Raw genomic sequence first — 26,309 nt, forward strand, 5'->3', positions numbered from 1 at the left:
CACACACACACACACACACACACACACACACGCAGAACACAGTACTCATAAATGCGTCATACACTTGTTCATACTAACGACAGACTGTCCGTCCCCACCCTGCTCTTTCTGTTAATTCTCTAAATCCGTGCTGTTTCCGACATTAATATGCCCTTGATAAACAGATTCTGGTGATATAACACAGGCTTTCAAAAATGGCCTTTTTAAATGGGCAGAATCCTATACGAGATTCAGTTGTTGAAATTACAACTGAGGCTTAAGTTATTAAACAGAGCAGCTTTAATCATTGATCACAGAAATTCAAGGTTGGAGGAATGGCATGGATTAAAGTATTTTTACCACAAAGCCACATATCCACTGTGATCTGAGAGAGAGAGAGAGAGAGAGAGAGAGAGAGAGAGAGAGAGAGAGAGAGAGAGAGAGAGAGAGAGAGAGAGAGAGAGAGAGGAGATTGACGAGGATAGATTGACAAGGATAGAGAGACAGCCCTACTGTCACTTGCTAGTTTAGTGATTCCAGCTCCATTGAAGGCGACCGTCTTCCATTCTCCGTCCCATCCACCAGCTGTTTCTTCTGGGCCTGTGGGCCGCACAGTATGAGGCAGCTACCATGGGCTTTAAGGAAAACTTCTCGGAGATTGATCCTGTCACTTTGAATCTCTGCATCCTTATCGCCAGCTATGTTATCTTGCTTCTGGTGTTCCTGATATCTTGTATAATGTATGACTGCCGGGGCAAGGATCCTACCAAGGAGTACGCGCCGGACCCTGTGCCGACCCAATCCCCCATCAGACTGGTGGTGATGCAGCAGACCACCCCTTCTCCGCAACATCAACGCTGGGACCAGACCAATATGGTCACCTCATATGAGCCTCAGCCCAGTCCAGACTTCAGGGAGAAGAAGAGCACCATGGTCTAGATTCTAGAAGGGCTACTGTGGTGCTGAATAACTCAGTCCACCACCCGTTGGAATTATCGCAGCGGAATAAACTTTTGTACATATATGTTTTTTAAAATCTGCTTCTACATTTATTTTTTAGATTGTATTTTTCCCTGGTGGCCAGGACAATGCTAGGATTGGACCTGCAGAAGACCAGTCTGAGACGGTAAGAGAGAAGCATGTGTGTGCAGTGTTGATGCACATGAAACCCGTCTTTTAGAAAGCTCTGGTGGATCACAGAAGCCTACAGCCTCTTCTAAAACAAGAAATGTCACAACTGATAATCAACATGGAATTCAGGAGCTGTACTATTAACAGTGGTTTGTGTTACACAACATGAGAGGGAAATGCAATTGACTGATAAAGGGTTGCAGTTTTCAAACCTTATCTTTGCACATAGCCCAACTATTTATTACATCACAAAATGCCTCAGTGTTTAAATGTGATACAAAGTATTACCAGTTATAATTTTTCATTTTTAAAGAGAGACAGGTCTGTCCCCTCTCAGTGAGCGTTCATTGTCATCTTGCTACTTTGTCAAATGTTACTTGATAGACATTTGTATGATGCTCTGCTAGTGTAATGTTTTCATCGATGACAGACTTGTTGCCCTATCTCAACCAGGACTCAGGAGGAGTGTATTTCAAAGTGTCCCCTGGTATTTTCAGATTGGGAGACTGCCCAACATTTCCTCGTATTGTTTATAGGTAAACTAAGGTAGCCATTAGCCAATTACATAACTTGACAGTGTTGAGTCTTTATGAAGTAACCAACCACAGTTCAGCCAAGTGCTGTCCAACCATGGTCCTGACCTGTGAGGCCCAGATTATTCTGCTATTTTGAGACTTGCTTCTTTAATCGCTCTCCCACCCGCCATGAGAAACAGGTTATTTATGGAGCCCTTTTCAGATATGTACCTGCTAACCCTTTGATGTCAAGACATGTGACTTGATTCAGCCAACAGTATATTGTGAGACAGAGGTTGTAGCTAACACTTATCCAATTATTCAGTCAATCTCCTTGAATTAGGATCTCTAAAAGAGAGTGCAAGCTGAAGCTATTAACTGAATTAAGTCCTTGCATGTAATATAATTAAACACCAGTAATCATACATTCACTCGAAGGTGTGACGGAAACCCGTAGTACTCACTGCCAAAACTAGCACCTGTACACACCGAAATAGCTTTGCCCATGCCGTCTTACCTGGAGCATAAACAAATGAAGCTGTTTCAGTCCTTATACTTAGAAATGCTACATGTATGCACCTTGCCCTGAGCTGACACACCTGGCAAAGCAGCTCCAATAGCTTGATTACAGTACAACAACATCAACACCTACAGTACCAACAGAAGATTACAGTACAACAACATCAACACCTACAGTACCAACAGAAGATTACAGTACAACAACATCAACACCTACAGTACCAATAGAAGATTACAGTACAACAACATCAACACCTACAGTACCAACAGATTACTACAATACAACAACATCAACACCTACAGTACCAGAATCAAGAGATTCCAACTGGTGAGAAACTAGCAATCTGAAAGGATCATGTTCAGCTGAGTATTAAGATGTAAAAATAATTACCACTAAGATAGAATACCACAGAATCCCATCTCAGAATATACTGTATGGGAACAAATAAATGTACCATTTAGAAAAGGCAACATGTTGCAGGACAATGGGGCTCCAAAGGTCTAATATGAACATAAATCCAAATGTTCCAAATATCTGAAAATGCTTGCAGTGTTTTTGTCAACAGTGAAGAGCAATGTTGCACCAATGTATTAGCTGGGTGCAGGTTGACTGTCATGCCTCTATGCAGACACTACACCAGTAATCCTTTGCTACAGGGGAAAATGTGCTTTACAGGTGATGAACATGCCATACTCAGCTTGTTAGCTACTAGATCAACTCTGTTGAGGCTGGGACACTACAGCGGTTTGATTTATTGATTGAAATGGGCATTGACAGCATGGCTATAACATACACTAATATATCCACCATGCCATGAATTGCAAAAAGCAGCCATTTTATTTTTTCTCTTTACTGAAACCTCGAAGGGCATAGCTATGTATTTAGATGTTTAGCCTTTTCACATTGACAACATTGATTCATCAAGCATCTGAATATCACACCTGTACATTTCTTGTCATCTTTGTCAGACAGAATTAGCGTTGTTGTTATTCTAAGTGTGAGGATGGGAATATTCTGTGGCTTTTCATTGAGGTGTTTCCGGCCTATTGTAATCCACAGTATTGGGATTCCCAAGTCTTCCCTTTTTAGAGGTACTGTATTCCAGCATGAAACAGTAAACCAATTACAGAGCTGTTTAACCCTGGCATCACGTGTCTTCACAAAGCCTCTGTTATCCTGTGTGTCGTCCCACCAGTGTCTGTCTTACAGTAGCCACTAAAGATGTCATATTAACAGCATGGCCTGCTGTGTGCATGTACAGTACAGCACATTGCTGTTGGGCAGTATGGAGCATTGTTTAGTACTGTTGATCTACATGGTGTAGAGAGCTTTTACATCCTGGCAGAGGGCTTTGTTGGGCAAGCTTTGAGTGTTTAAAAGCAATCAATGAAAATAGGTCACACACAGTCTTTACAGTATGTGTAGTTATATTGTGACACAGAGGGTGATTCTTGTCAGATGCTTAACATAATATCTGACCTGAGGGACCTTTAACCACACTTCCTCTGTAACATGAGCTCTTCCACTTGCACTGCCGTTGTGGCTCGTGGAGTAAGGGAAATGGGTCTTCAGGTTGTTGACTGTGAGCAGAGTGGGGTAACGGATGAACTCTGCATGTGCCTCTAACATGTAACAGTGTCAGAAATAGAATGAGCTAAACACTGTTTTATAGCATATTTAGAAACACAGGGACACTATGCTGAGCTGCTAAACCTTGTGTTGTATGACAGAATGCCAACCCCCATGTCTCAGTCCTGTATCGCATTAGGGGTGTTATGGCACCATGGGGGAACTGCAGCCTTGCAGCAAGAACAAGGAAACGCTAAACCCTAACATATGGCTGCTCGCATCCTCCCGTTGTCTCTGCTAATGTCATTCTTAAAAACCCTGCCTGCCTGCCACCCACCATCTCAGCTGTACTTCCACAGCTCGTAAACCATGAGCTCCTCCTGGGCTGGATAAACCACATTTGAACTGTGCGATGCATGGTGTACCCTAGGGATAGGATCTTGTGCAAAAAGTGGATTTTATTTTCATGAACTACAATACACATTAGGCTAGGGCTACTTTTGTAATCCTTTGGCATCACAACATATAAAACCAGAGAGATTAATTCATACTTAGAGGTTTACCCATCTGTCCAAATATAACATGTGAAATCTTTCTCTAAGGGGTTGATTATACATCTTATTCTGAGTTTACCAATGCAAAGATTTAAAATGGATACATTTGGGAATGTTATCTTCTCATGCATAAATGTGCTGGTTATTAATGGTTCTGAAAGGTATTTTGCAATACCACTGTGTTGAAGTTGAGTCAGTATGGGCTTATGTTTCACTCTGGTTGTAATAGCCCAAAGAGGAAAAAAACTGCAGGCATTTGTCAGTTTGAAACTCATTAAGACTGCATATCGCACTTAAAGTCTTATGTAAACAGCTATGTGTTGTGTTATCTAATGTTGTTCCTGAATGATCCAGTTACATTACTGTCACTGTTATGTAAACTCTATGGGTTAGAGAGTGCTCATCAGATACATTGCTGAGTTACAATGCTGTCACTGTTATGTAACTTTATGGTTAGAGAGTGCTCATCAGATACCTTGCTGGTGTGCAATTCAACATTGGCGAGCAGCACAGCACACTTATGATCCAAGATGGTGTAGCAGTGAAGACGTGTTTTGTTCGTGTCTCGTGTACTTTTGTATTTTTTGTATATATATTTCAATCTCTTTATTGACTTGTTTATTGTTTACTCCATGTGTAACTCTGTGTTGTTGTCTGTTCACACTGCTATGCTTTATCTTGGCCAGGTCGCAGTTGTAAATGAGAACTTGTTCTCAACTAGCCTACCTGGTTAAATAAAGGTGAAATCAAATAAAAAATAAAATGTTTTGTGTCCTGTCCACATACAGCACAACACTATTACCCATAGGGACATATTTGCATCTGATAACATTGTGAATTAATCTCTTTGCGTGCAAGTATGCATCTGTTGAAACAGGCCTATGATGTACTATCAGTTTATTTGCTCAAGTTTATTGACACTGAGATAAAAAGTCAATACTAAAAGGCTGAATTTGGAAAAATAAATGATTCATTCATGACACAGGACATGGTATTGAACTCTGAACAGAACACAAAAATAATTGTTGATGCATATTCAGGTTTTCGTCACTAGTTGCCACACCCACAAGGTCATAAACCCCTGCAATTTATACAACTTCTCTTCTTGAAATTAAAATCTGATTTAAAAGCTAACGCTAACATTAACCTTAACCACACTACTAACCTTGTGCCTAAACCCGAACCTTAATTTAAGACCAAAAAGCTACTTTTGGCTCTCATTAATTTTTTCGATAATGTTTTTTAACTTTAGGGTTGTAGTAACTAGTGGAAACCCATATTCAGGGTTGCTGGTTGAAAAACAAAAGTAACTACTACTGTTACATCTGTCTATCATGGTGTGACAGATTTTGAGACCTCCTCCAGCCACCCACAACTGTCATCAGATCTTTGATTGGTCTGATAGGATGATGTCCCACACTTTTAGTGCTATTATTGGTTCAAGCATCCGTCATTCAAAATCTCTTTGCATTAACTAAATACATTTTAATCGTGAAAAAGGGAACAACGCCGGTGTCTACAAGGGGACACAAGTGTTAGGAGGATATGTCTTTGCTAAATGATTGTATTAATGTAATCGATTGAAGCTAGTTTATATTTGCAGCACAATGGTATTAAGGAAAATACTAAAATAGTGTATCGATTTGGACTGGGGGTATCTTATTATGTGTACAGATTACTGATTAGTTGATGACGTTAGCTGGGCCTTCAATTTCTCTTGTTTTGGCTAGCTTTCTAATTTCCTATTTGGCTAGCTTGCGGATTTCCTATTTGACTGTAGCTCGCTAGCTTAACCTTGCTTCGTGATTTCCTCCCTTCGTTTTGCGTGAAGGCATTGAAATGAAGAGAGTGAACAGCCTTCAAAGGTGGGTTAGCTAAAAATGTGGCAGTCATCCAATGTTTGCATTATGATGAATTTAGCTATAGATAGATAGCTGGCGTTTATTTGTTCAGTCAAGTGGTCTTGTTAACGTAAGTGAACCTAGCTATTGGCATTTACTGAGCCTTATTCTGAGATGGATTGTTTTTTTGTAGCCATGAATGAAGCAGAACCATGGTTATTGTATCATGCAGTACTATAGCCTACGAGCTACAACGTTTCCCACCAGGAAATGCGATATAGCGCAGGGAAATGGAATCCGGTAAAACAAGTCGCCATAAATGTCAAATGATGGCTTTTTAAATAATTGGTATATGTCCTTGATGAAGGGTAATTCCACGTTATCAGAGTGACGCTGAGACTCACTTTAAAATGTGTGGCAAACAAAAACGATTGATCGCAATGTTTTAAAAAAACATACACCTATATGCAAAAGTATAGTTTTAACAATTGCCACTGAAGATTTTACAAAGATACTTATTTGAGGAACAGTGCAGATGCAAAGTTTGGTAACAGTAAAATCTCCCTCACTTTTTTATGTGACCACGTTTTTCAAAAACTCTTAAGTACTTCGAATTAAGATTCAAAGATGATTGCATTAAGAATTAGATGTCAGCTATGATATGACACCTTGAGTATGAACAAATCTGTTTTGGTTATTGAACTACACTAAGTGAAGTGGATCAATACCTGGTAACAGAATGACTAACAGATTGACATCATGGGTCTGTACTATACATGTATAATTATGAATATCATTCTCTTCGTGGTGATGTGTCCTATACAAAGGTAGAAAAATGTAATATTCTCCTTTGCATGATTGAGTATTATTCTACACTCTGGCTATTATTCAAAATGTTATTTTTAAAATGTATTTAACCCTAATGAGCTCTGCCTCCATACTTGACCAAATGTGGTTGGTCCAGACCAGACCAAATCTCTACCAATCATGGATGTCTATGTTTTACAAGTTTGGACATTACAGTAAATTAAAGGTATAGTACAGTATAGTGCTGTAGAGTATATAGTTCAATATAGCACAGTATATAGTTCAATACAGCACAGTATAATTCGGTCCAGAAGAGTATATTACATTATATGGTATATATGGTATAAACTTCCATCTCTGTGCCCAGAAATCAAAGCTTTTGCATATTCCACATTTTTAGGATTTAAAATGGTTGAAAAATGTATCTGTCTTAATTAAAATTTAAAAAACACAGACTCTTGGCTTTCATTTGGAACAAGATGTTATATGCTCCTATAAACTCCTATAAACTTCAGGATAGTGCTGATGGGTCCTTTTACATGGAAATGACCTGAAACTAAGCAACTTTAATTTGTTTTCTTTGGTCAATCACTAAAATGTGAATGTACCAGTAGGCCTTCATGTGTTAGTTATATGCTATTTTTCTTTGAGATGTATTGTATGTCAGTTTCTTGTCTTCTTGTGTTATTTTCCTGCTTCCTTCAATTGGCATGGCATACTGTAGCATGAACAACCCAGAACAGTGTGGAAACAGCCCTGAATCAGGATAACCTCTAACACCGGTATTGTAACAGCCCCTAGTCCTCCTGCTACCTGCCCCACTAACACTTGCTGCATGTTGCTGTATGTTTCAGGTTCATGAACAGGCGGGCCAGTGCTAACTGCCGCTACCAGCCCACCTGCTATGAGCATGCTGCAAACTGCTATACTCACGCGGTGAGTTCACCTTCCCTAAGTGTAGGCCTACTGTACAGTCGTGGCCAAAAGTTTTGAGAATGACACACATTAATTTCCACAAAGTTTGCTGCTTCATTGTCTATAGATATTTTTGTCAGATGTTACTATGGAATACTGAAGTATAATTACAAGCATTTCATAAGTGTCAAAGGCTTTTATTGACAATTACATGAAGTTGATGCAAAGAGTCTATTTGCAGTGTTGACTCTTCTTTTTCAAGACCTCTAAAATCTGCCCTGCAAAATTCTGCTTTTGCAGAATATCAGTCTGTCCTGATATTTTTCCTGGAGAGAAGTGGCTTCTTTGCTGCCCTTCTTGACACCAGGCCATCCTCCAAAAGTCTTCGCCTCACTGTGCGTGCAGATGCACTCACACCTGCCTGCTGCCATTCCTGAGCAAACTCTGTACTGGTGGTGCCCCGATCCTGCAGCTGAATCAACTTTAGGAGACGGTCCTGGCACTTGCTGGACTTTCTTGGACGCCCTGAAGCTTTCTTCACAACAATTGAACCGCTCTCCTTGAAGTTCTTTATGATCCGATAAATGGTTGATTTAGGTGGAATCTTACTGGCAGCATTATCCTTGCCTGTGAAGCCCTTTTTGTGCAAAGCAATGATGATGGCACGTGTTTCCTTGCAGGTAACCATGATTGACAGAGGAAGAACAATGATTCCAAGCACCACCCTCCTTTTGAATCTTCCAGTCTGTTATTCGAACTCAACCAGCATGACAGAGTGATCTCCAGCCTTGTACTCGTCAACACTCACACCTGTGTTAACGAGAGAATCACTGACATGATGTCAGCTGGTCCTTTTGTGGCAGGGCTGAAATGCAGTGGAAATATTTTGGGGGGATTCAGGACTTTGCAATTAATTGCAATTCATCTGATCACTCGTCATAATATTCTGGAGTATATGCAAATTGCCATCATACAAACTGAGGCAGCAGACTTTGAAAATTAATATTTGTGTTATTCTCAACTTTTGGCCACGACTGTACAAAGACTGGTTTTCAAATGTCAGACCTCAATTGCTCTTTTTCCCCATGCTTAATTCTATTGACAGAATTCTACCTGGTGTTGATAGGGTTATGGAGAAAATACATTTGACCAAAAACATTATCATTGTAGACTATACTGAGTGTATGTTACAAACATAGTTTTCAACAGTTGGTCATGTTAATCTGTCTCCCTTTGTCTGTACCCTGCAGCTACTCATCGTACCAGCCATTGTGGGCATGGCCCTGCTGCACCGTCTCTCAGATGACCGCTGGGAGAAGATCACAGCCTGGGTGTACGGCATGGGCCTGTGTGCCCTCTTCCTGGTCTCCACTGTGTTCCACATCATCACCTGGAAGAAGAGCCACATGAGGTGAGGAGGCAGAGGAATGTTCTATCACACTAGACCAGGGGTCTTCAACCTTTTCTTGCCAAGGGACCCCCTCCCAAGCAAAACGGTGACCCAGGGGCCCCATCATAAGATAGCACTTTTTTTACATGTCTTGTCTTATCAGGTGAATGGAAAGGAGAAGTAATCAACATTTTAAAATGAATAGATATGTTTGATTATTTTGACCTCCCCACATTCTAATTGAAAGAGGAAGTGTAAACCCAAAGCCTATTAGTTAGAAAGGTAACTCCAAACTCATTTTTGCTAAAAGCAGCTGTTTAGCTGGTTAAACAAAGGTTAGCCATGTGTTGGTAAAAATGAATGTCTAAGCCGAGAGCTTACCAGGTCTGATTACAGTAACCGGTCGGACTACCTGAGTGATATTATACAGCACCGAGCACATCATTTTAATTGCATACTAGGTATGAGTGGGCAGACACAATCAAAGTCCAAAGAGAGAAATACTGAATGCTTGGTCTTGATTCTAGGTCTGTGGAGCACTGCTTTCATATGTGTGATAGAGTGGTCATCTATTTCTTCATCGCTGCCTCCTACACACCATGGTAAGTTCTATTTCTAATACCAGTTTCCATATGTCACTTATGGGATGCACCTAAGGGGCGGATCGCAAACTCGAAGTACAGTGCCTTGCGAAAGTATTCGGCCCCCTTGAACTTTGCGACCTTTTGCCACATTTCAGGCTTCAAACATAAAGATATAAAACTGTATTTTTTTGTGAAGAATCAACAACAAGTGGGACACAATCATGAAGTGGAACGACATTTATATGGATATTTCAAACTTTTTTAACAAATCAAAAACTGAAAAATTGGGCATGCAAAATTATTCAGCCCCTTTACTTTCAGTGCAGCAAACTCTCTCCAGAAGTTCAGTGAGGATCTCTGAATGATCCAATCTTGACCTAAATGACTAATGATGATAAATGCAATCCACCTGTGTGTAATCAAGTCTCCGTATAAATGCACCTGCACTGTGATAGTCTCAGAGGTCCGTTAAAAGCACTGAGAGCATCATGAAGAACAAGGAACACACCAGGCAGGTCCGAGATACTGTTGTGAAGAAGTTTAAAGCCGGATTTGGATACAAAAGGATTTCCCAAGCTTTAAACATCCCAAGGAGCACTGTGCAAGCGATAATATTGAAATGGAAGGAGTATCAGACCACTGCAAACCTACCAAGACCTGGCCGTCCCTCTAAACTTTCAGCTCATACAAGGAGAAGACTGATCAGAGATGCATCCAAGAGGCCCATGATCACTCTGGATGAACTGCAGAGATCTACAGCTGAGGTGGGAGACTCTGTCCATAGGACAACAATCAGTCGTATATTGCACAAATCTGGCCTTTATGGAAGAGTGGCAAGAAGAAAGCCATTTCTTAAAGATATCCATAAAAAGTGTCGTTTAAAGTTTGCCACAAGCCACCTGGGAGACACACCAAACATGTGGAAGAAGGTGCTCTGGTCAGATGAAACCAAAATTGAACTTTTTGGCAACAATGCAAAACGTTATGTTTGGCGTAAAAGCAACACAGCTCATCACCCTGAACACACCATCCCCACTGTCAAACATGGTGGTGGCAGCATCATGGTTTTGGCCTGCTTTTCTTCAGCAGGGACAGGGAAGATGGTTAAAATTGATGGGAAGATGGATGGAGCCAAATACAGGACCATTCTGGAAGAAAACCTGATAGAGTCTGCAAAAGACCTGAGACTGGGACGGAGATTTGTCTTCCAACAAGACAATGATCCAAAACATAAAGCAAAATCTACAATGGAATGGTTAAAAAATAAACATATCCAGGTGTTAGAATGGCCAAGTCAAAGTCCAGACCTGAATCCAATCGAGAATCTGTGGAAAGAACTGAAAACTGCTGTTCACAAATGCTCTCCATCCAACCTCACTGAGCTCGAGCTGTTTTGCAAGGAGGAATGGGAAAAAATTTCAGTCTCTCGATGTGCAAAACTGATAGAGACATACCCCAAGCGACTTACAGCTGTAATCGCAGCAAAAGGTGGCGCTACAAAGTATTAACTTAAGGGGGCTGAATAATTTTGCACGCCCAATTTTTCAGTTTTTGATTTGTTAAAAAAGTTTGAAATATCCAATAAATGTCGTTCCACTTCATGATTGTGTCCCACTTGTTGTTGATTCTTCACAAAAAAATACAGTTTTATATCTTTATGTTTGAAGCCTGAAATGTGGCAAAAGGTCGCAAAGTTCAAGGGGGCCGAATACTTTCGCAAGGCACTGTATCCAATCACACAGCGTCTGTTGGAGACAGCGTGACGAATGAGGTGAGCCCTTCTCCTTCATTAAGGTAGCCACTCGTGGAATTGGCCAAGATGGCGTCGATGTGAGAGGGAGTGTTTTCGCGCTCTTCAAAGCAATATTAAAGGTTAGGTGGTTAACAGACAAATATTGGCTATTAATATTGAAAGAAACTAAATATAACTTTTTTTATGGACATGGGATAAGTTTAGAGTTAGTTTTTGTCAAGTTGAATGGGAAGAACACGACAGAAAGACAAAAGTGGACGAAATATCCAAGTCTCACAGAAGACGTCTGACATGCTAGCTAGCCACAACGAGGACCAGAGCAGCATGGATACACAAGAATCTGCGATCTCAAGCAAGAGAAAGAACAAAACTGACCAGGATGAAATCCTTGCAACCTCTTTACCTCAGACCCCAAGTAAAAATCCACTGGTGAAAAAAGTAAAAGAAGACATTTCCATGTCGGAATTTTTCTCTGCAATCCAGTCCCTGTCTACTAAACAAGACGCCACGCTCTCCAAAGTGTCCATCATAGAGCGGGCTACAGAAGAAACATCAAAGAAGATCGATAATTTGTCAAACTATCAATCAACTACACAAAACTGTGAGCGAGAACAAGGAAAAGATAACGTTCCTAGAGAATGAGCTGAAGAAAATGCAATCCCAAAATAATGAGCTGTGTGAGAATGTAGCTGAACTTCAAAGGTACTCTCGTAGGTGGAATCTGAAAATCCAAGGTGTAAAAGATGTAGAGGGAGAGGATATTAGAGAAGGAGTCATTAATGTCCTGGGAAAAGTGGCACCATGCATCAAAGACAGACTAAGAGACGTGATTGATGTGGTACATCGACTTGGGAAATGAAGATCTGATGGACCCCCTCGCAATATCATGTTGCGCTTAACTATGCGCCATTACAGAGACATCATATGGAAAATGGCCAAGGGGAACAAGTTTCTGGACGAGAAGAAACTCTGTATCAAAGAAGCTCTGATACTGCAGAATCAGGCTGCCAGAGAGAAACTGTGGCCGCTTATACAGAAGGCGCGACGAGGGAAAGAAGGCGGGGTTCAAGGGCCCACACGCGTTTATCGAAGGAAGAATGATTACTGGGTAACTCTGTTGACATTAAGCAAATTGGAACTGTGAGTACTACCATGCGTACAGTTAATGTACTGCCAATTATACATGTCCCGTTTGAACTACAACTGATGAACACTTGCCAAAGAAAATGAAGTAAATAGATTTGTTATTCTGATAACCACCGCTACCTCATCTGAGCGTAGTTTTCCGTCAAGTAATCCTCTCAAGGTTCACTGTTTGTTTTATTGTTCACATTAATACTTGTTATCTAATTTGTGTTCTTTCTTTTTTAATGCAGGAGTTCGTTTTGAATTCACTCAATATTGTTAGTCTGAATGCTAGGGGTTTGAGAAGTCCTACAAAAAGGAAAGATTTATTTTTATACTGTAAATGCAGTAATGCAGATTTTGTACTTCAGGAAACTCATTCGGGTGAAAGTGATTTGAAATTTTGGAAAGCACAATGGGGAGATATGGCCTATTTCAGTCATGGATCAAATCATTCTGCTGGTGTTTTGACACTTATTCACAAGTTTAAAGGTGACATTCTAGAATCCACATCTTCACAAGACGGCAGATGGGTCATAGTAACTGTTAAACTTGACAATGCTATTTTCATCATCTGTAATGTATACGGACATAACTCACATGCTCCTAATAAGACCCTTTTTACCCAATTTACCAGGAAAGTACAGGATTTACACAACAAATACTCTGAGGCTTTTCTAATTATTTCAGGGGATTTTAATGAAACACCTGATGCATCTGCTGATCGTTCTAAACGAGTCAACCTTCAAAATAGTAACATTATGCAAGGATCTCTGTGTTGAGGATGCCTGGAGTTATTTCAAACCGGATGCTAAGGGTTATACCTGGACCAACAAAACTATGTCACGTAAATCTAGAATAGATTTATTCATAATTTCCCCCTTTTTGTTACAATTTGTTATAGATGTAGATCATCAGTTGGCTCCCTTTTCTGATCATCACTTGATTTCCCTGAATTTACAAGCCACTAAAAAATTGAAAGGTACTCGAGGATATTGGAAATTAAACAATACACTTCTTAAAGATGCTGATCTCATTGAAAACATCCAATCATTAGCTAAAGATATTTTTGCTAGAAAAGACTTGGGTCATGGGAAGTAGATGGGAATTTTTCAAATATAAAGTCAGAGTGGTAGTCATTAAACGCGCCAAAGAGCTGATGCACTTAAAGAACCTTAGAGAAAAAGAGATGATGAGCAAGCTTGACAGTTTTCTAAAGAAATATAATCTATCTGAAGAAGAGGAGTCTGTGTTCAGGTCTTTGCAACTAGAAATAGAACAGACTTACACGGATCTGGCAAAGGGTGCCTTTGTAAGGTCAAGAGCAAAATGTATTGAAGAGGGGTGAAAAACACTAGTTACTTTTTTGCACTTGAAAAAATAAACTACAAAAGAAAATCTATAACTGCACTCAAAACTAACAATGTTTTATGCAAAGATCCCATTACAATAACATCCTTTGTCGATTCCTTTTATGAAAACCTTTTACAGCTCTCAATTTCAGGAAGATGGTTGTGAAAGTTACATTTGCCACATTCAGAATTGTGTCCCTGTAATTGAGGATGATTTCCACTCAGTTTGCGATTCACCTGTGTCAATTGGAGAAATTAGAGAGGCTCTGAATTCAATGAAAAAGGCAAATCACCTGGCCCAATGAATTGTTGAATTCTTGAATTCTATAGACAGTTTTGGGAGTTACTAGAAGACCTGATTTTCAATATGTTTCAAGATTGCATTAAAAATTGGGAAATGGTCTCCACTATGAAACAGGGCCTTATTTCATTGATTCCGAAGCCCGATAAAGACCCTTGTCTCATTGACAATTGGAGACCAATTACTTTATTAAATGTTGATTACAAATTGATTGCTCTGGTTTATGCCAAAAGATTAAAGAAAGGAATAGATACCATTTTATAAATGAGACTCAAACAGAATTTGTGAAGGGCCGTCACATAAGCTCTAACATTCATTTAGTCTTGGACCTTATAGATTATTCAGATGCAATTGACTCAGATGCGGTTGTCCTATTTCTGGACTTCTGTAAAGCCTTTGACATAATTGAACATGAATTTCTCTTTAGGTCTCTTAAACTTTTAGGATTTGGTGAACATTTTATTAAAGTAATTTGCATGTTTTACAAAGATATAAATAGTTCTGTGCTACTAAACCTTAATACTTCCAAAAGATTTAGTATCAACAGAAGTGTACGACAGGGATGCCCAATTTCGCCATTTTTATTCATTTTGGTTGTGGAACTTCTATCTCTAGATATTCTGAATGATGCAAATCTGTATGGCTTAAACATTTTTTTTTTTTTTTTTAAGAAACCAAAATTTCCCAACTGGCTGATGATACTACTCTTTTCCCCTCATAAAGCTCTTTTGTGGAATAATTCAGACATAACTGTAAGGAATAAGTCATTGTTCTACCCCAGCTGGCATGAGAGGAATATTGACTTTGATCTTGATATTTTCGACAACAAGGGTAATATTCTCACATATGAACAATTTATACATATGAACAATTTATAACATTGAACGAATTTCCAATACCTTTCAGAGAGTTTATTTCTGTGATCAAAGCCGTTCCCAGTGGTCTAACTACACTTATATATATTTTTAATGATAATAAGGTAGCCACTCACCCACCAACTGGTCATTCACACCTCTACCTTGCGAAAGTGACCGCATTCACTGAAAGCTCTCCTCAGCACAACTAGGTTCCTGTCTTTCTAGTGAACTGTTCTCAGGCAAAACGTGAGGTTAACGCTGCCAAACTTAGAACCGCAGCTATTGTCGATAGTGTTGAGTACTCTGACCGAAAGGAACATTTTTGCTTCGAGTAGAAGTTACTTTCTACTCGTTCAGCCTCTGGTTTTCAGGTAGTGCCACACGGCTAGCTACCGAGACTCGGTTAGTCCTCGCGTCGGGTAACTAGGTTAGCACACACCGTAAGGCTTTAACTAACCACTAACATATGTCCAGCTCCCGCCGCAATGCTTAAGCTAACCTGGCTAGCTAGCTACAAAGCAAGGTAACTACACCAGCCTTACTACCAGCAACACTGTACTATTGCTAGCTCTCTTGTCTGGTTCAAATCTACTTTTACACGTTTGTATTAACTTCCTAATGTTGTCTTCACCCCCGCGGAAATCGAATAATAAAAATATCCTTAATAAATAAAAATCTGCCAATTTTAAGCTAGATATGTGTTTTTTTGTGCATTAGATGCGTATCAAGCCATCGCATCCTATGTAACACTTCCGCATCGGCGTTGAAAGGTGACTGAGCTAGAGCAGTGTTTGTCAGACCATGAGACACCCCGAAAATCGGTCTTCTCACACAATCGTCTGTAGCGTAGGGTGAAGCGGCCGACCGGTTTGGGTTACAAACTATTATTGGCTACGACCTCCACAAGAATCTTGAGACTCGTCTGAAGTCGGTACTGCCGATTTGCCAACTTCTGTCTGTAGCGTCTGAACAGTTTGCTACACACTAATCTAACTACATGTCAGTTGTTTTGCTCTAGGACGCCCACTGACCTCACAAGAATTGTCTGAAGGTCTCCTGAAGCAGTCGGAAAATTGTATGGAAGTAAATTATATATAAAAGTATGTAGACTCCCCTTCAAATTAGTGGATTCAGCCATTTCAGCCACACCCGTTGCTGACAGGTGTATAAAATCGACCACACGGCCATGCAATCTCCATAGACAAACATTGACAGTAGAATGGTCTTACTGAATAGCAACTGTAAATGCTGTTATTGTGAAGTGGAAACGTCTATGAAAAACAACTGGTCAGCCGTGAAGTGGCAGGCCGTAAAAATCGTCTGTCCTCTGTTGCAACACTCACTACTGAAGTCAAAACTGCTACTGGAAGCAATGTCAGCAAAATAACTGTTTGTCGGGAGCTTCATGAAATGGGTTTCCATGGCATAGTGTCAACTTTAAAGTTTGGAGGAAGAATAATGGTCTGGGGCTGTTTTTCATGGTTCAGGCTAGGCCCCTTAGTTCCAGTGAAGGGAAATCTTAACGCTACAGCATACAATGCCATTCTAGAAGATTCTGTGCTCCCAACATTGTGGCAACAGTTTGGGGAAGGCCCTTTCCTGTTTCAGCATGACAATGCCCCTGTGCACAAAGCAACATCTATACAGAAACGGTTTGTCGAGATCAGTGTTGAAGAACTTGAGCCCTGACCTCAGCCCCATTGAACGTCTTTGGGATGAATTGGAACGCTGACAGTGAGCCAGGCCTAATCACCGAACATCAGTGCCCGATTTCACTAATGCTCTTGTGGCTGAATGGAAGCAAGTCCTCGCGGCAATGTTTCAACATCTAGTGGAAATCATTCCCAGAAGAGTGGAGGCTGTTATAGCAGTAAAAGGTGGACAAACTCCATATTAATGCCCATGATTCTGGAATGAGATGTTTGACGAGAAGGTGTCCACATACTTTTGGCATGTAGTGTATATATATTCGAAAAGTGTTCACTCTTTTTTTCTTTTTTTTTTTTTTTCACATTTTGTTACGTTACAACCTTCTTCTAAAGTGGGTTAAATCAAATGTAAATCCTCATCAAGCTACACACAATACCCCATAATGGGCTCCTGAGTGTCCTGAGTCTCCTACATGTCCTTGAGTGGCCCAGCCAGAGCCCGGACTTGAACCCGATCGAACATCTCTGGAGAGACCTGAAAATAGTTCTGCAGCGACGCTCCCCATCCAACCTGGCAGGGCTTGTGTGGTGCAGCAGTCTAAGGCACTGCATCTCAGTGCTAGAGGTGTCACTACAGATGCCCTGGTTCGAATCCAGGCTGTATCGCAACCGGCCATGATTGGTAGTCCCATAGGGTAGCGCACAATTGGCCCAGCGTCGTCCAGGTTCTTAACTGACTTGCCTAGCTAAAAAATAAATAAATGAGAAAGCAAAAACAGTTTTTGAAATGCTTGCAAATGTATATATATAAAAAAGCAATACCTTATTTACATAAGTATTTAGACCCTTTGCTATGAGACTTGAAATTGAGCTCCGGTGCATCCTGTTTCCATTGATCATCCTTGAGATGTTTCTACAACTTGATTGGAGTCCACCGAGACTCTTCCTAGAGCTGGCCTCCCAGCCAAACTGAGCAATCTGGGGAGAGGGGCCTTGGTCAGGGAGGTGACCAAGAACCCGATGATCACTCTGACAGAGCTCCAGAGTTCCTATGTGGAGATGTGACAACCTTCCAGAAGGATAACCATCTCTGCAGCACCACCAATTAGACCTTTATGGTTGAGTGGCCAGACGGAAGCAACTCCTCAGTAAAAGGCACATGACAGTTTGCCAAAAGACCCGTAAAGGACTCAGACCATGAGAAATAAGATTCCCTCGTCTGATGAAACCGAAATTGAACTCTTTGGCCTGAATGCCAAGTGTCATGTCTGGAGGAAACCTGGCACCATCCCTACGATGAAGCATGGTGGTGGCAGCATCATGCTGTGGGGATGTTTTTCAGTGGCAGGGACTGGGAGACTAATCAAGATCGAGGGAAAGATGATTGGAGCAAAGTACAGAGAGATCCTTGATGAAAAGTGCTCTGGAGCAGGTTAGGACCTCAGACAAGGGCAAAGGTTCACCTTCCAGCAGGACAGTGACCCTAAGCACACAGCCAAGACAACGCAGGAGATGCTATGAATGTCCTTGAGCGGCCTAGCCAGAGCCCGGACTTGAACCCGATCGAACATCTCTGGAGAGACCTGAAAATAGTTCTGCAGCGACGCTCCCCATCCAACCTGACAGGGCTTGAGAGGCTCCCCCATAAGAATGGGAGAAACTCCCCAAATGCAGGTGTGGCAAGCTTGTATTGTCATACCCAAAAATACTCGAGGCTGTAATCGCTGCCAAAGTACTGAGTACATGGTCTGAATACTTACGTAAATGTTATTTCAGTTTATGTATTTGCTAACATTTCTGAGAACCTGTTTTTGCTTTGTCATTATAGGGTATTGTGTGGGGGGGGTGGACTATTTAATACATTTTAGAATAAGGCTGTAACGTAACAATGTGGAAAAAGTGAAGGGGTCTGAATACTTTCTGAAAGCACTGTATATGAAGCCAAAAATAAGGGGTTAAATACATTTATCTGGAACTATCTGTTCTACCATGTAGTCAATGAGTTTGTATGGGCCAATAGCAGTAAGGCCCAACATTTTTAATTAAATAAAATGTTTTATATATTTTTCTGATAACTTAAAATTCCAAATCAAATAGCAAAATGATCCTTGGTATGACCTTCTTTAAAATCATTCCATATAGCTTAGTTGTAGCTCAAGCCCTGATGTCTCTGTATCGATTGGCCAGCTCTGGAAAAATACTCCTATCCCACATGGCCCCGCTAAGAAACTGCTTCCCATGGTGACAGCCTGCCTCAGAGAGGCTAGGAGCTCATGGAATAAGTCCCTTACCAGCAGCATCCTGAATCGGGGTTCCCTAGCAAGAACATTTATGATCTGGGTTTCGCAACCCTCCCACGGTGGAGCCGTCACTGGCTGACCACCTCCACCCCACACGCTGTGCTGCTAGCACTACTGGCACTTCCCTCCCTGGAAAGATGGATCACTTTATTGCCTCCATTTTCCATAAGTCAATGGACCTTTGGACCTTTTAAATCTGAGAACCTCTTTATTGTTGGCCTACCAGGCAGAGTTACAGGAGGATGTGGGGGAAGCAACTGGATTCAGGTACTCTGAATCTGGTTTCTTGGGATGAGATCTGTATGGCTACAGATCTAAACCTCTGTGCCTCCCATAATGCCATCCAAGGCTGTGGTCATACTATGAGTCTGGCGGTGGTGGGAGAATGGGCTCTTTGGCTAAGCTTGTCCAGCTTGACAGACAAAGAAAAAGTGGACCTCCTGGATGCCCCTGTGATACCCAAGGAGTTGTTTGGCCCGCTGTCGCCGCCATGCAGCAGAAGTGCGACGTGTATGGAAGGTGAATCCTTCAACTTCTGCATGCCCTGCAAACCAGACCCTTGGCAGCTCGTTGGTCACTGCAACTCATCTTAGCCTCACAGGGGGCTAAGGGGGCCCTAAACCCCAGCGACACAGCAGACTGCCAATACCCAGGCTAAGCCCTTGAACCAAGGCAAACCTGAAGCCAAACAATCCTTTTCTGCGGCCTCAGCAAGGTTCCGCCCTCCTAAACCCCCTAACGGGGGCAAGAAGTGCCAGGCAAACTAGGTCACAGCTCTAAGTGGCAGAGGGGGATAGTGTGCAAAGCCTACGGTCTCTCTCTCGGGTTTAACGTAAGCTGTCCCTCGCGTGACAGTGGTGAGGCACATCTGTAAAAAAAAAAAAATAGATATATGTATACACTATTCCCTTTTGCAACAGCGCACTTTCGTGACATTGCTCACATGGGAAGATGTGAGTGCCATCCCCCTTGGACTCTCCTCTTAGCACCATCTCAGGTTTTAGCCAGGGATGAAAAAGTTAGCATGTTTGTTCTCCCTCTGGTCTCTTCTGACATACGGAGCTGGGTGACAGATTGACTTTTGCTATTATACCATGGCTTTCTTATTTTTCCTTGCATTACGGCATTGTTGCCTCTGTCTTTTTGCACTAGCAACACAGTAAAAACAGGCTAATGTGGGCACCACCTCGGTGCTACCACCAGGAGGCGCAATCACAAACTGAGCAAGGCAGGGGAGAAACCTTGCACCTTTCTCTGTTTTCATAGTGACAAACAGGAAATCAGGTTTCCGGGGTTCACTTTAAGGATCAGTCTTTTTTTGGTCAATTTTATGGCAACTTAGCTCTACTGATAGAAAACTATTTTTGTTGAGCTATAGGACAGTCTGTACAGCATTCCATATTCTAAAAATAAGAGGGGGAAATGGTTACCGTTTGCTGGGCCCTGGAGCCCCAGATAGCAATATGGTACACCAAGTCCAACGCGCTCTGGTGTTTTTTTCCTTGTCCTGTTCTTACCTGTGCTTGGTTTGCACAGTCTGAGATTAGGTCAGCTCCACCTTTGCTTTCTGAACGAGCGGCTAAGGAGATCTTTTCTCATTCTAACCCTCCCTTCCGGGGTAGGGGAAAAACAGACCAGACACATACAGGCAACTGCCAGAATAAAGGAAACACCAACACAAAGGGTCTTAATAGGGTGTTGGGCCACCACGAGCCGCCAGAACAGCTTCAATGCGCCTTGGCATAGATTCTACAAGTGTCTGGAACTCTATTGAAGGGATGCGACACAATTCTTCCACGAGAAGCTTTGATGGTGGTGGAAACCACTGTCTCAGGCACCACTCCAGAATCTCCCATATTGGGTGGAGATCTGGTGACTCACACACACACACACGCTTTAAACCCCCTATGCTTCTTTGAGACCCCTCTTTCAAAGACAATGAACTAATGGGCAACTTGGCATTTTTATACATGAGCATGATTGGATATTAATTACTTAATTAACTCAGGAACTACACCTGTGTGGAAGCACCTGCTTTCAATACGCTTTGTATCCCTCATTTTCTCAAGTGTTTCCTTTATTTTGGCAGTCACCTGTAGCTGATCTATTGTTTAGGATCTGGGTAACCAGCATATTTCATTATTTTGGCTACACGGGTTGCCCCTGTTAGTCATTCCATTGGCCGGTCTCTCTTGCGCAAAGAACCCCGCTCGGTGACACGGTATAGCCATACCTATTGCCACCTGTAGTCCAAGAGGATCAAGCAGGTTTTGCAAGAAACATTCATGCTCATATGCCTTCGACCCATTACGAGGTATCCTAGTTAACTGGGACACTCTTTGCCTCTCCCCCCGTGGTGTTATTATGCCCTGGGGTGAGCATGACACTCACGTGCTGGCACTTCAAACCAGTCCCTGAGAACCCAGCCTCCCCATCTATCCAGACTGACTCGAGAAGACACTGTTCGATGGAAGGAAGGTTTTTATGGCAACCTCTCAAGGGTAATGCCCTATGCTTTTTCTCTCTCCTAGGCCTGACACCCCCACTCTAAGCAGAGCGATGTAACAGGCTTATCCCTGATCTTCGACTCCTGCAATGACCAGGTGCACCCTGGTTAGCGGAGACCACTCTCCTGCTCTATAACCAGTCCTGGTAGCCACTGTTATGCAGGGATCCACGGACCCTAACATACGGAGAGATTTGCACCTTCACCCAGTAGCCGTGACCCTCTGAGCATAGCCCGTGGGAGGATAAATCTGAATGCGACAAGCCGGCCACTCAATCTTTCACAATCCAGAGTGCCAGTGCCCCACATACATGCCCATTGTTTGGAGAAACAGACAACGTGTTTTTTGGAGAAGTGGTGTAACCTACACAAATTCCTTAAATGCTCCATATGCTTCATTGCAGGACTTTTTTGGACAGAGGGAAGATCTCCAAACGTCCAGTTGACTGCTATCTCGCCTGTCACACAGGCCTCGACAGATGTTATACTCTTTCTAACCCGCTTTACCTGTACTCACTGGCAGCCAACCCCTTTTTTGGGGGGCACCTCCCTGCAAAGGGAAGCCCCCTACATTGTTAACGGCTATATTGAGATAGTGTAGGCTATTGTATTGGAAAATATAATAGCAAGGTTACAGCCCAGAAGGTCTCATTCCACCAGAGATATGACTACCTCTTGGGCACTGGTCTAAGGCATCTCCTTAGGGGAGATTTGCGCTATAGAGTGTTGGGCCACCCCTCATGTTTGTGGTCTTCACCGACTGGATGTCACTGCACCTTCGTGGGGTATACTCCCTCAGTGTCGTAGCCTCTGAGAGGTGATGCTGTTGGAGCTACCCTGGCTTCAGAGAGCATGTCTGTGTTAGTTGTCCATATCCCATAAGTGAGAGGTTCTATGAGAATATGAGTGAGATGTGTCACCACTTTTCCCTGTTCGCAAGAGCGCAAGGACTAGAGGCATGGTTGAAAATGACCAGTTGGCTGGCGAATGGCTCCCTTTATTGGGGGAGAGGGGCTCACCTCATTTGCCATTCCACCAGTTTGTCTTCAACAGACGCTGTGTGATTGGATAATTCGAGCCTGTGACCCGCCCCTTCGGCATATCCCGTAAGTGACACGTCACTGGTATTCCCATAAAACCGGGGTTACACAATGTGATGAGGATCCTGTAGTTAGTATGTTACCCTAGGCTAAAGTGTGGAATGAACATCATCTTTCTCTCCTGCCAGGTTGAATCTTCGTGAGCTTGGCCCACTCGCAGTTCACATGCGTTGGTTTGTATGGCTAATGGCTGCAGCAGGAACGATATACGTCTTCAACTACCACGAAAAGTCAGTATAATAATCTTTCTGCATTTTAATTGTGCCTTTTTTGCAATGTAAATATATATATTTTTTAAACTAAATCTTCAGTCTCAATGAATCCTATAACAATGAAGCTGATGAACAGGGCCGTTGTTATATCTGCTAAACATCATCACTTTTGTTCTCAATTTTGTAGTTGTTCTGGTGATAAAGTAGGTCTTTTTTATATGGAATATTCTGTGTGTTTTTTGTTCTAGGTATAAAGTTGTTGAGCTTGCCTTCTATTTGACTATGGGTTTTTTCCCTGCGTTGGTTGTGACATCAATGGTAACGTACTCAGTTTTACATATGGACTTTCTGCTGTAATCTCCTTACTCAGTCACCACCCACACTCACAGCGGTAGTGGCAGTGCTGCTTACTGTTTGCTTTGACACTCTGTTTCAAGCTCTCTGGCAGACGCATTAAACAAGCATTTCTATGGTCTGTGGTTAACAAAATAAGGTCCTAAAAATGCTTCTCTGTGACATCACAGGGTAGGATTAAAAGGGAAAAACTGATTTTCAAAACCTTGTGTTTCTTGCCCAAGGGAGGGTATTTTCTTGCTCCCCACGTCTCCATCAATCTCATAGTGTTTGAAAATCACTGTTTTTAAAATGGTTTAACTTTCGATGTATAAAACTTAGAAATGGGCCGTTGACACTGGAGTTGTGAAAATGAGGTTGGAGTTGTTCTAAGGTGCTCTATCATTTTGCACCTTTGTAATGCCTACCGTCATCTGGTGTTCTTACACGCATTAACATGATGTTTTTGCATTAGTGACTTACTATACATTATCAGTAGCATCCATCACCAAGGCGTAGTGATCTCAGCCTCCATCACCACCCTTCACATGTGTACCACTATATCCCTCAAACTCAACTCTGAACATTGAAGCCAGTCCCACTGCATTTTTTCATTATTCCCCTCTAATCAGGGTCTGATTTAGACCTGGGACACCAGCTGTGTGCAATTAATTATTAGGTAGGACAGAAAACCAGCAGACTCCGGACCTCGTAGGGTAAGAGTTGAATAGCCCTGCGCTATATGATCAGCAGAATATCTGTTGTTCAGCTTCCTATGCCCCCCTGTGGCCTTCTTGTGGTAGGTCACTCAGACCCCAAAGGTTTTTAGGGTTTGTATATGCTGAACCTTGGAGAATACTATTCTAGTCCTTTACATGAGATTTTCCCCCAAATTTTCCACAGAACAACACTGATGGACTGTACGAGTTGGCCTGTGGGGGACTCATCTATTGCCTGGGCGTGATCTTCTTCAAGTCGGACGGGGTCATCCCGTTTGCCCATGCCATCTGGCACGTGTTTGTGGCGCTGGCTGCAGCCGTGCACTACTACGCTATCTGGAAGTACCTCTACAGGAGTCCCCCTGCTAATACTATTCGGGACGCCTGACCCCCACCGCATCAAGTAGGCTAACTGAAAACACATTGCCCTCCAGTGCCTCTCAACATAGGCACCAGCAAATAAAGACTCCCACAACTGCCCACCGAGGATGCAACCACAGCCGGAAAGTTTACGAAAATGACCATGCATTGTTTACTGTTTCCAGGTAGGGAACAGTTTTTCTGTTTATCTTTGACTGTACAAACATTGAACAAAGGTTATTTGTAATTCTGTTTTTGTACAACTGTTATTCAGTTGGAACCCCCAATACAACTAAAATGATCAACTTTTGACTTCCATTTGGGAATTGTTCTCATCTTCTACACATAATGATACGTTGGGCTGAGTTGATATCAGTGCTTTGTATCACTTCACATTCCATAGTTAGTATCATCTGTCATTTGTAGTGATTTTGTCAGTCATCTTAATGATTGGAAAGGAGTTGGGAAGGACATTCAACAGAGTTGGGCTTTTCACTCTGAGGTAAATGTGCATGGTACACATTGGAAACAAAATGTCTGAATCAGTATTTATCAGTATCTAAGTGCAGTCTTATTTTTCAGAAGCACTTTTGTATGATAAGAACCACAAAGAACCATTGGATATGATGTTTAATAAGTACTCTGATTTGTGTAATTGTATTCTTTCCCACAAATATGGAGCCTTCAGAAGGTGAGTATTTGAGTTTGTATAGCTTTTTAAAAAGGGTCTGTGATTGGACTGAACTTCCAGAAAGATACAATATCTACAGTACATCTGAGATGTCCTGTACTTCTGCACATATCACTGCTGCCACTTTAATGGTATAGTAGATAGTTCCATTATATCACACTTCCTGATTTAAAAACTCTCCTTACATCCTAAATTACCCTTATGTTCTTTGTATTAATTTTAACCTGTTTTGTGTTTTTGGATCTTCAATGGTACTCCATTCCCTACCTTTCTTTTGAGGAGTATTTGCCATTTTCAGTTGAGAAACTATGAAGATCAGTACCATTATACTATGAAGTTGAATTGATTGAGAAACGTGTCATGTACAACCAACCCTTTAATGATTTTTAATGGTTGGTAGATTTATCCATTTTTAGCTTTCTCACTTGTTTCTCAAATTGCCAGAGACAGTTTTTGGAACAGGTGTTCACAAATGTTCCTTGTGTAAAACACTGTACAGCCCTTGGTGAGCATGCCTTTTGTTTTCCCCTCCCTGACATTTTGTGAGCTATGCTAAGTGGAGAAATCAGATGATTTTTGTTATGGATTGTAGCCATTCTGAAATGTCTTGCTCCCTTTACCACAATGTTTTGTAATATTTGTATATTCTGTTTTGGCACATGATCCTGTACTGGCCTTTTTAGGGAAAACATCTGCTTCTTATTAACTCTCTACTTTATCCATTGGGTGTATTGGTGCTGTACATATAGAAAACAATGTTCACTCCGTAAGAAATAGGTTACTAATGTGTTGATGAAAAATAAAGGCCCTCAACATTGTTCCTTTCTTCTCAGTTTGTCCATGTCTTGTAAATGTGTACTAGATCTATAGGTTGAAACTATAGCTGACCTCTGGGGGCTTGTCACAGCACTTCTCCATTGTTCTGTGTAGGAAACCAAACCTTCATTAAAGGAGTTGCATTTCCCCTTAGCTCATTTCCTCCAGGGACAGAATGGTATGCCAGACAGAGTCCCAGCAAGAGACCTTCCAATCACTGACCTTGATGCTTGAGACAGCTGCTGGGCCTGGGAGCTTTTTGATCAATCAGACTGGCAGGTGGATGAGGAAAACACACAAGCCACTGAAATGTTGATACTAGCGGTTTCATTCATTTAGTACCATGTCCTGAACATACCACAACTGACCTTTACCCAGCCACTTGTAAAGGTTTTTTACTCCTTAGAAATACTAGTTATGTGACATTACT

General features: G+C 41.8%; 1 protein-coding gene across 2 annotated transcripts; it reads left to right on the forward strand.

The window, feature by feature from the left end:
- Positions 1 to 944: 944 nt before the first annotated feature.
- Positions 945 to 25,881, forward strand: LOC112234119 (monocyte to macrophage differentiation factor-like). Of its 2 annotated transcripts, none has more exons than XM_042307280.1 (7): positions 945 to 1,105; positions 7,771 to 7,852; positions 9,082 to 9,242; positions 9,749 to 9,823; positions 22,877 to 22,978; positions 23,209 to 23,278; positions 24,197 to 25,881. In XM_042307280.1, the coding sequence occupies exons 1-7, from the start codon at positions 1,068 to 1,070 to the stop codon at positions 24,398 to 24,400; spliced, it is 732 nt and encodes a 243-aa protein (XP_042163214.1). In that variant the 5' UTR covers positions 945 to 1,067; the 3' UTR covers positions 24,401 to 25,881. The 2 variants fall into 2 exon arrangements, with proteins under 2 accessions (XP_042163214.1, XP_042163215.1); XM_042307281.1 differs by lacking the exon at positions 945 to 1,105 and adding an exon at positions 5,738 to 6,133.
- The last annotated feature ends 428 nt before the right edge of the window (positions 25,882 to 26,309 follow it).

Source organism: Oncorhynchus tshawytscha, linkage group LG27 (genome assembly GCF_018296145.1).
Source record: "Oncorhynchus tshawytscha isolate Ot180627B linkage group LG27, Otsh_v2.0, whole genome shotgun sequence".
NCBI classification, from domain to species: Eukaryota; Metazoa; Chordata; class Actinopteri; order Salmoniformes; family Salmonidae; genus Oncorhynchus; species Oncorhynchus tshawytscha.

What these genes read in the sequence shown, in the direction of transcription:
- LOC112234119 (XM_042307280.1), top strand. Translation starts at nt 1,068, where the DNA reads ATGCTAGGATTGGACCTGCAGAAGACCAGTCTGAGACG. An exon ending in CAAACTGCTATACTCACGCG is followed by an intron (nt 7,853 to 9,081) that starts GTGAGTTCACCT and finishes TGTACCCTGCAG; the next exon opens with CTACTCATCGTACCAGCCAT. An exon ending in GCTGCCTCCTACACACCATG is followed by an intron (nt 9,824 to 22,876) that starts GTAAGTTCTATT and finishes CTCTCCTGCCAG; the next exon opens with GTTGAATCTTCGTGAGCTTG.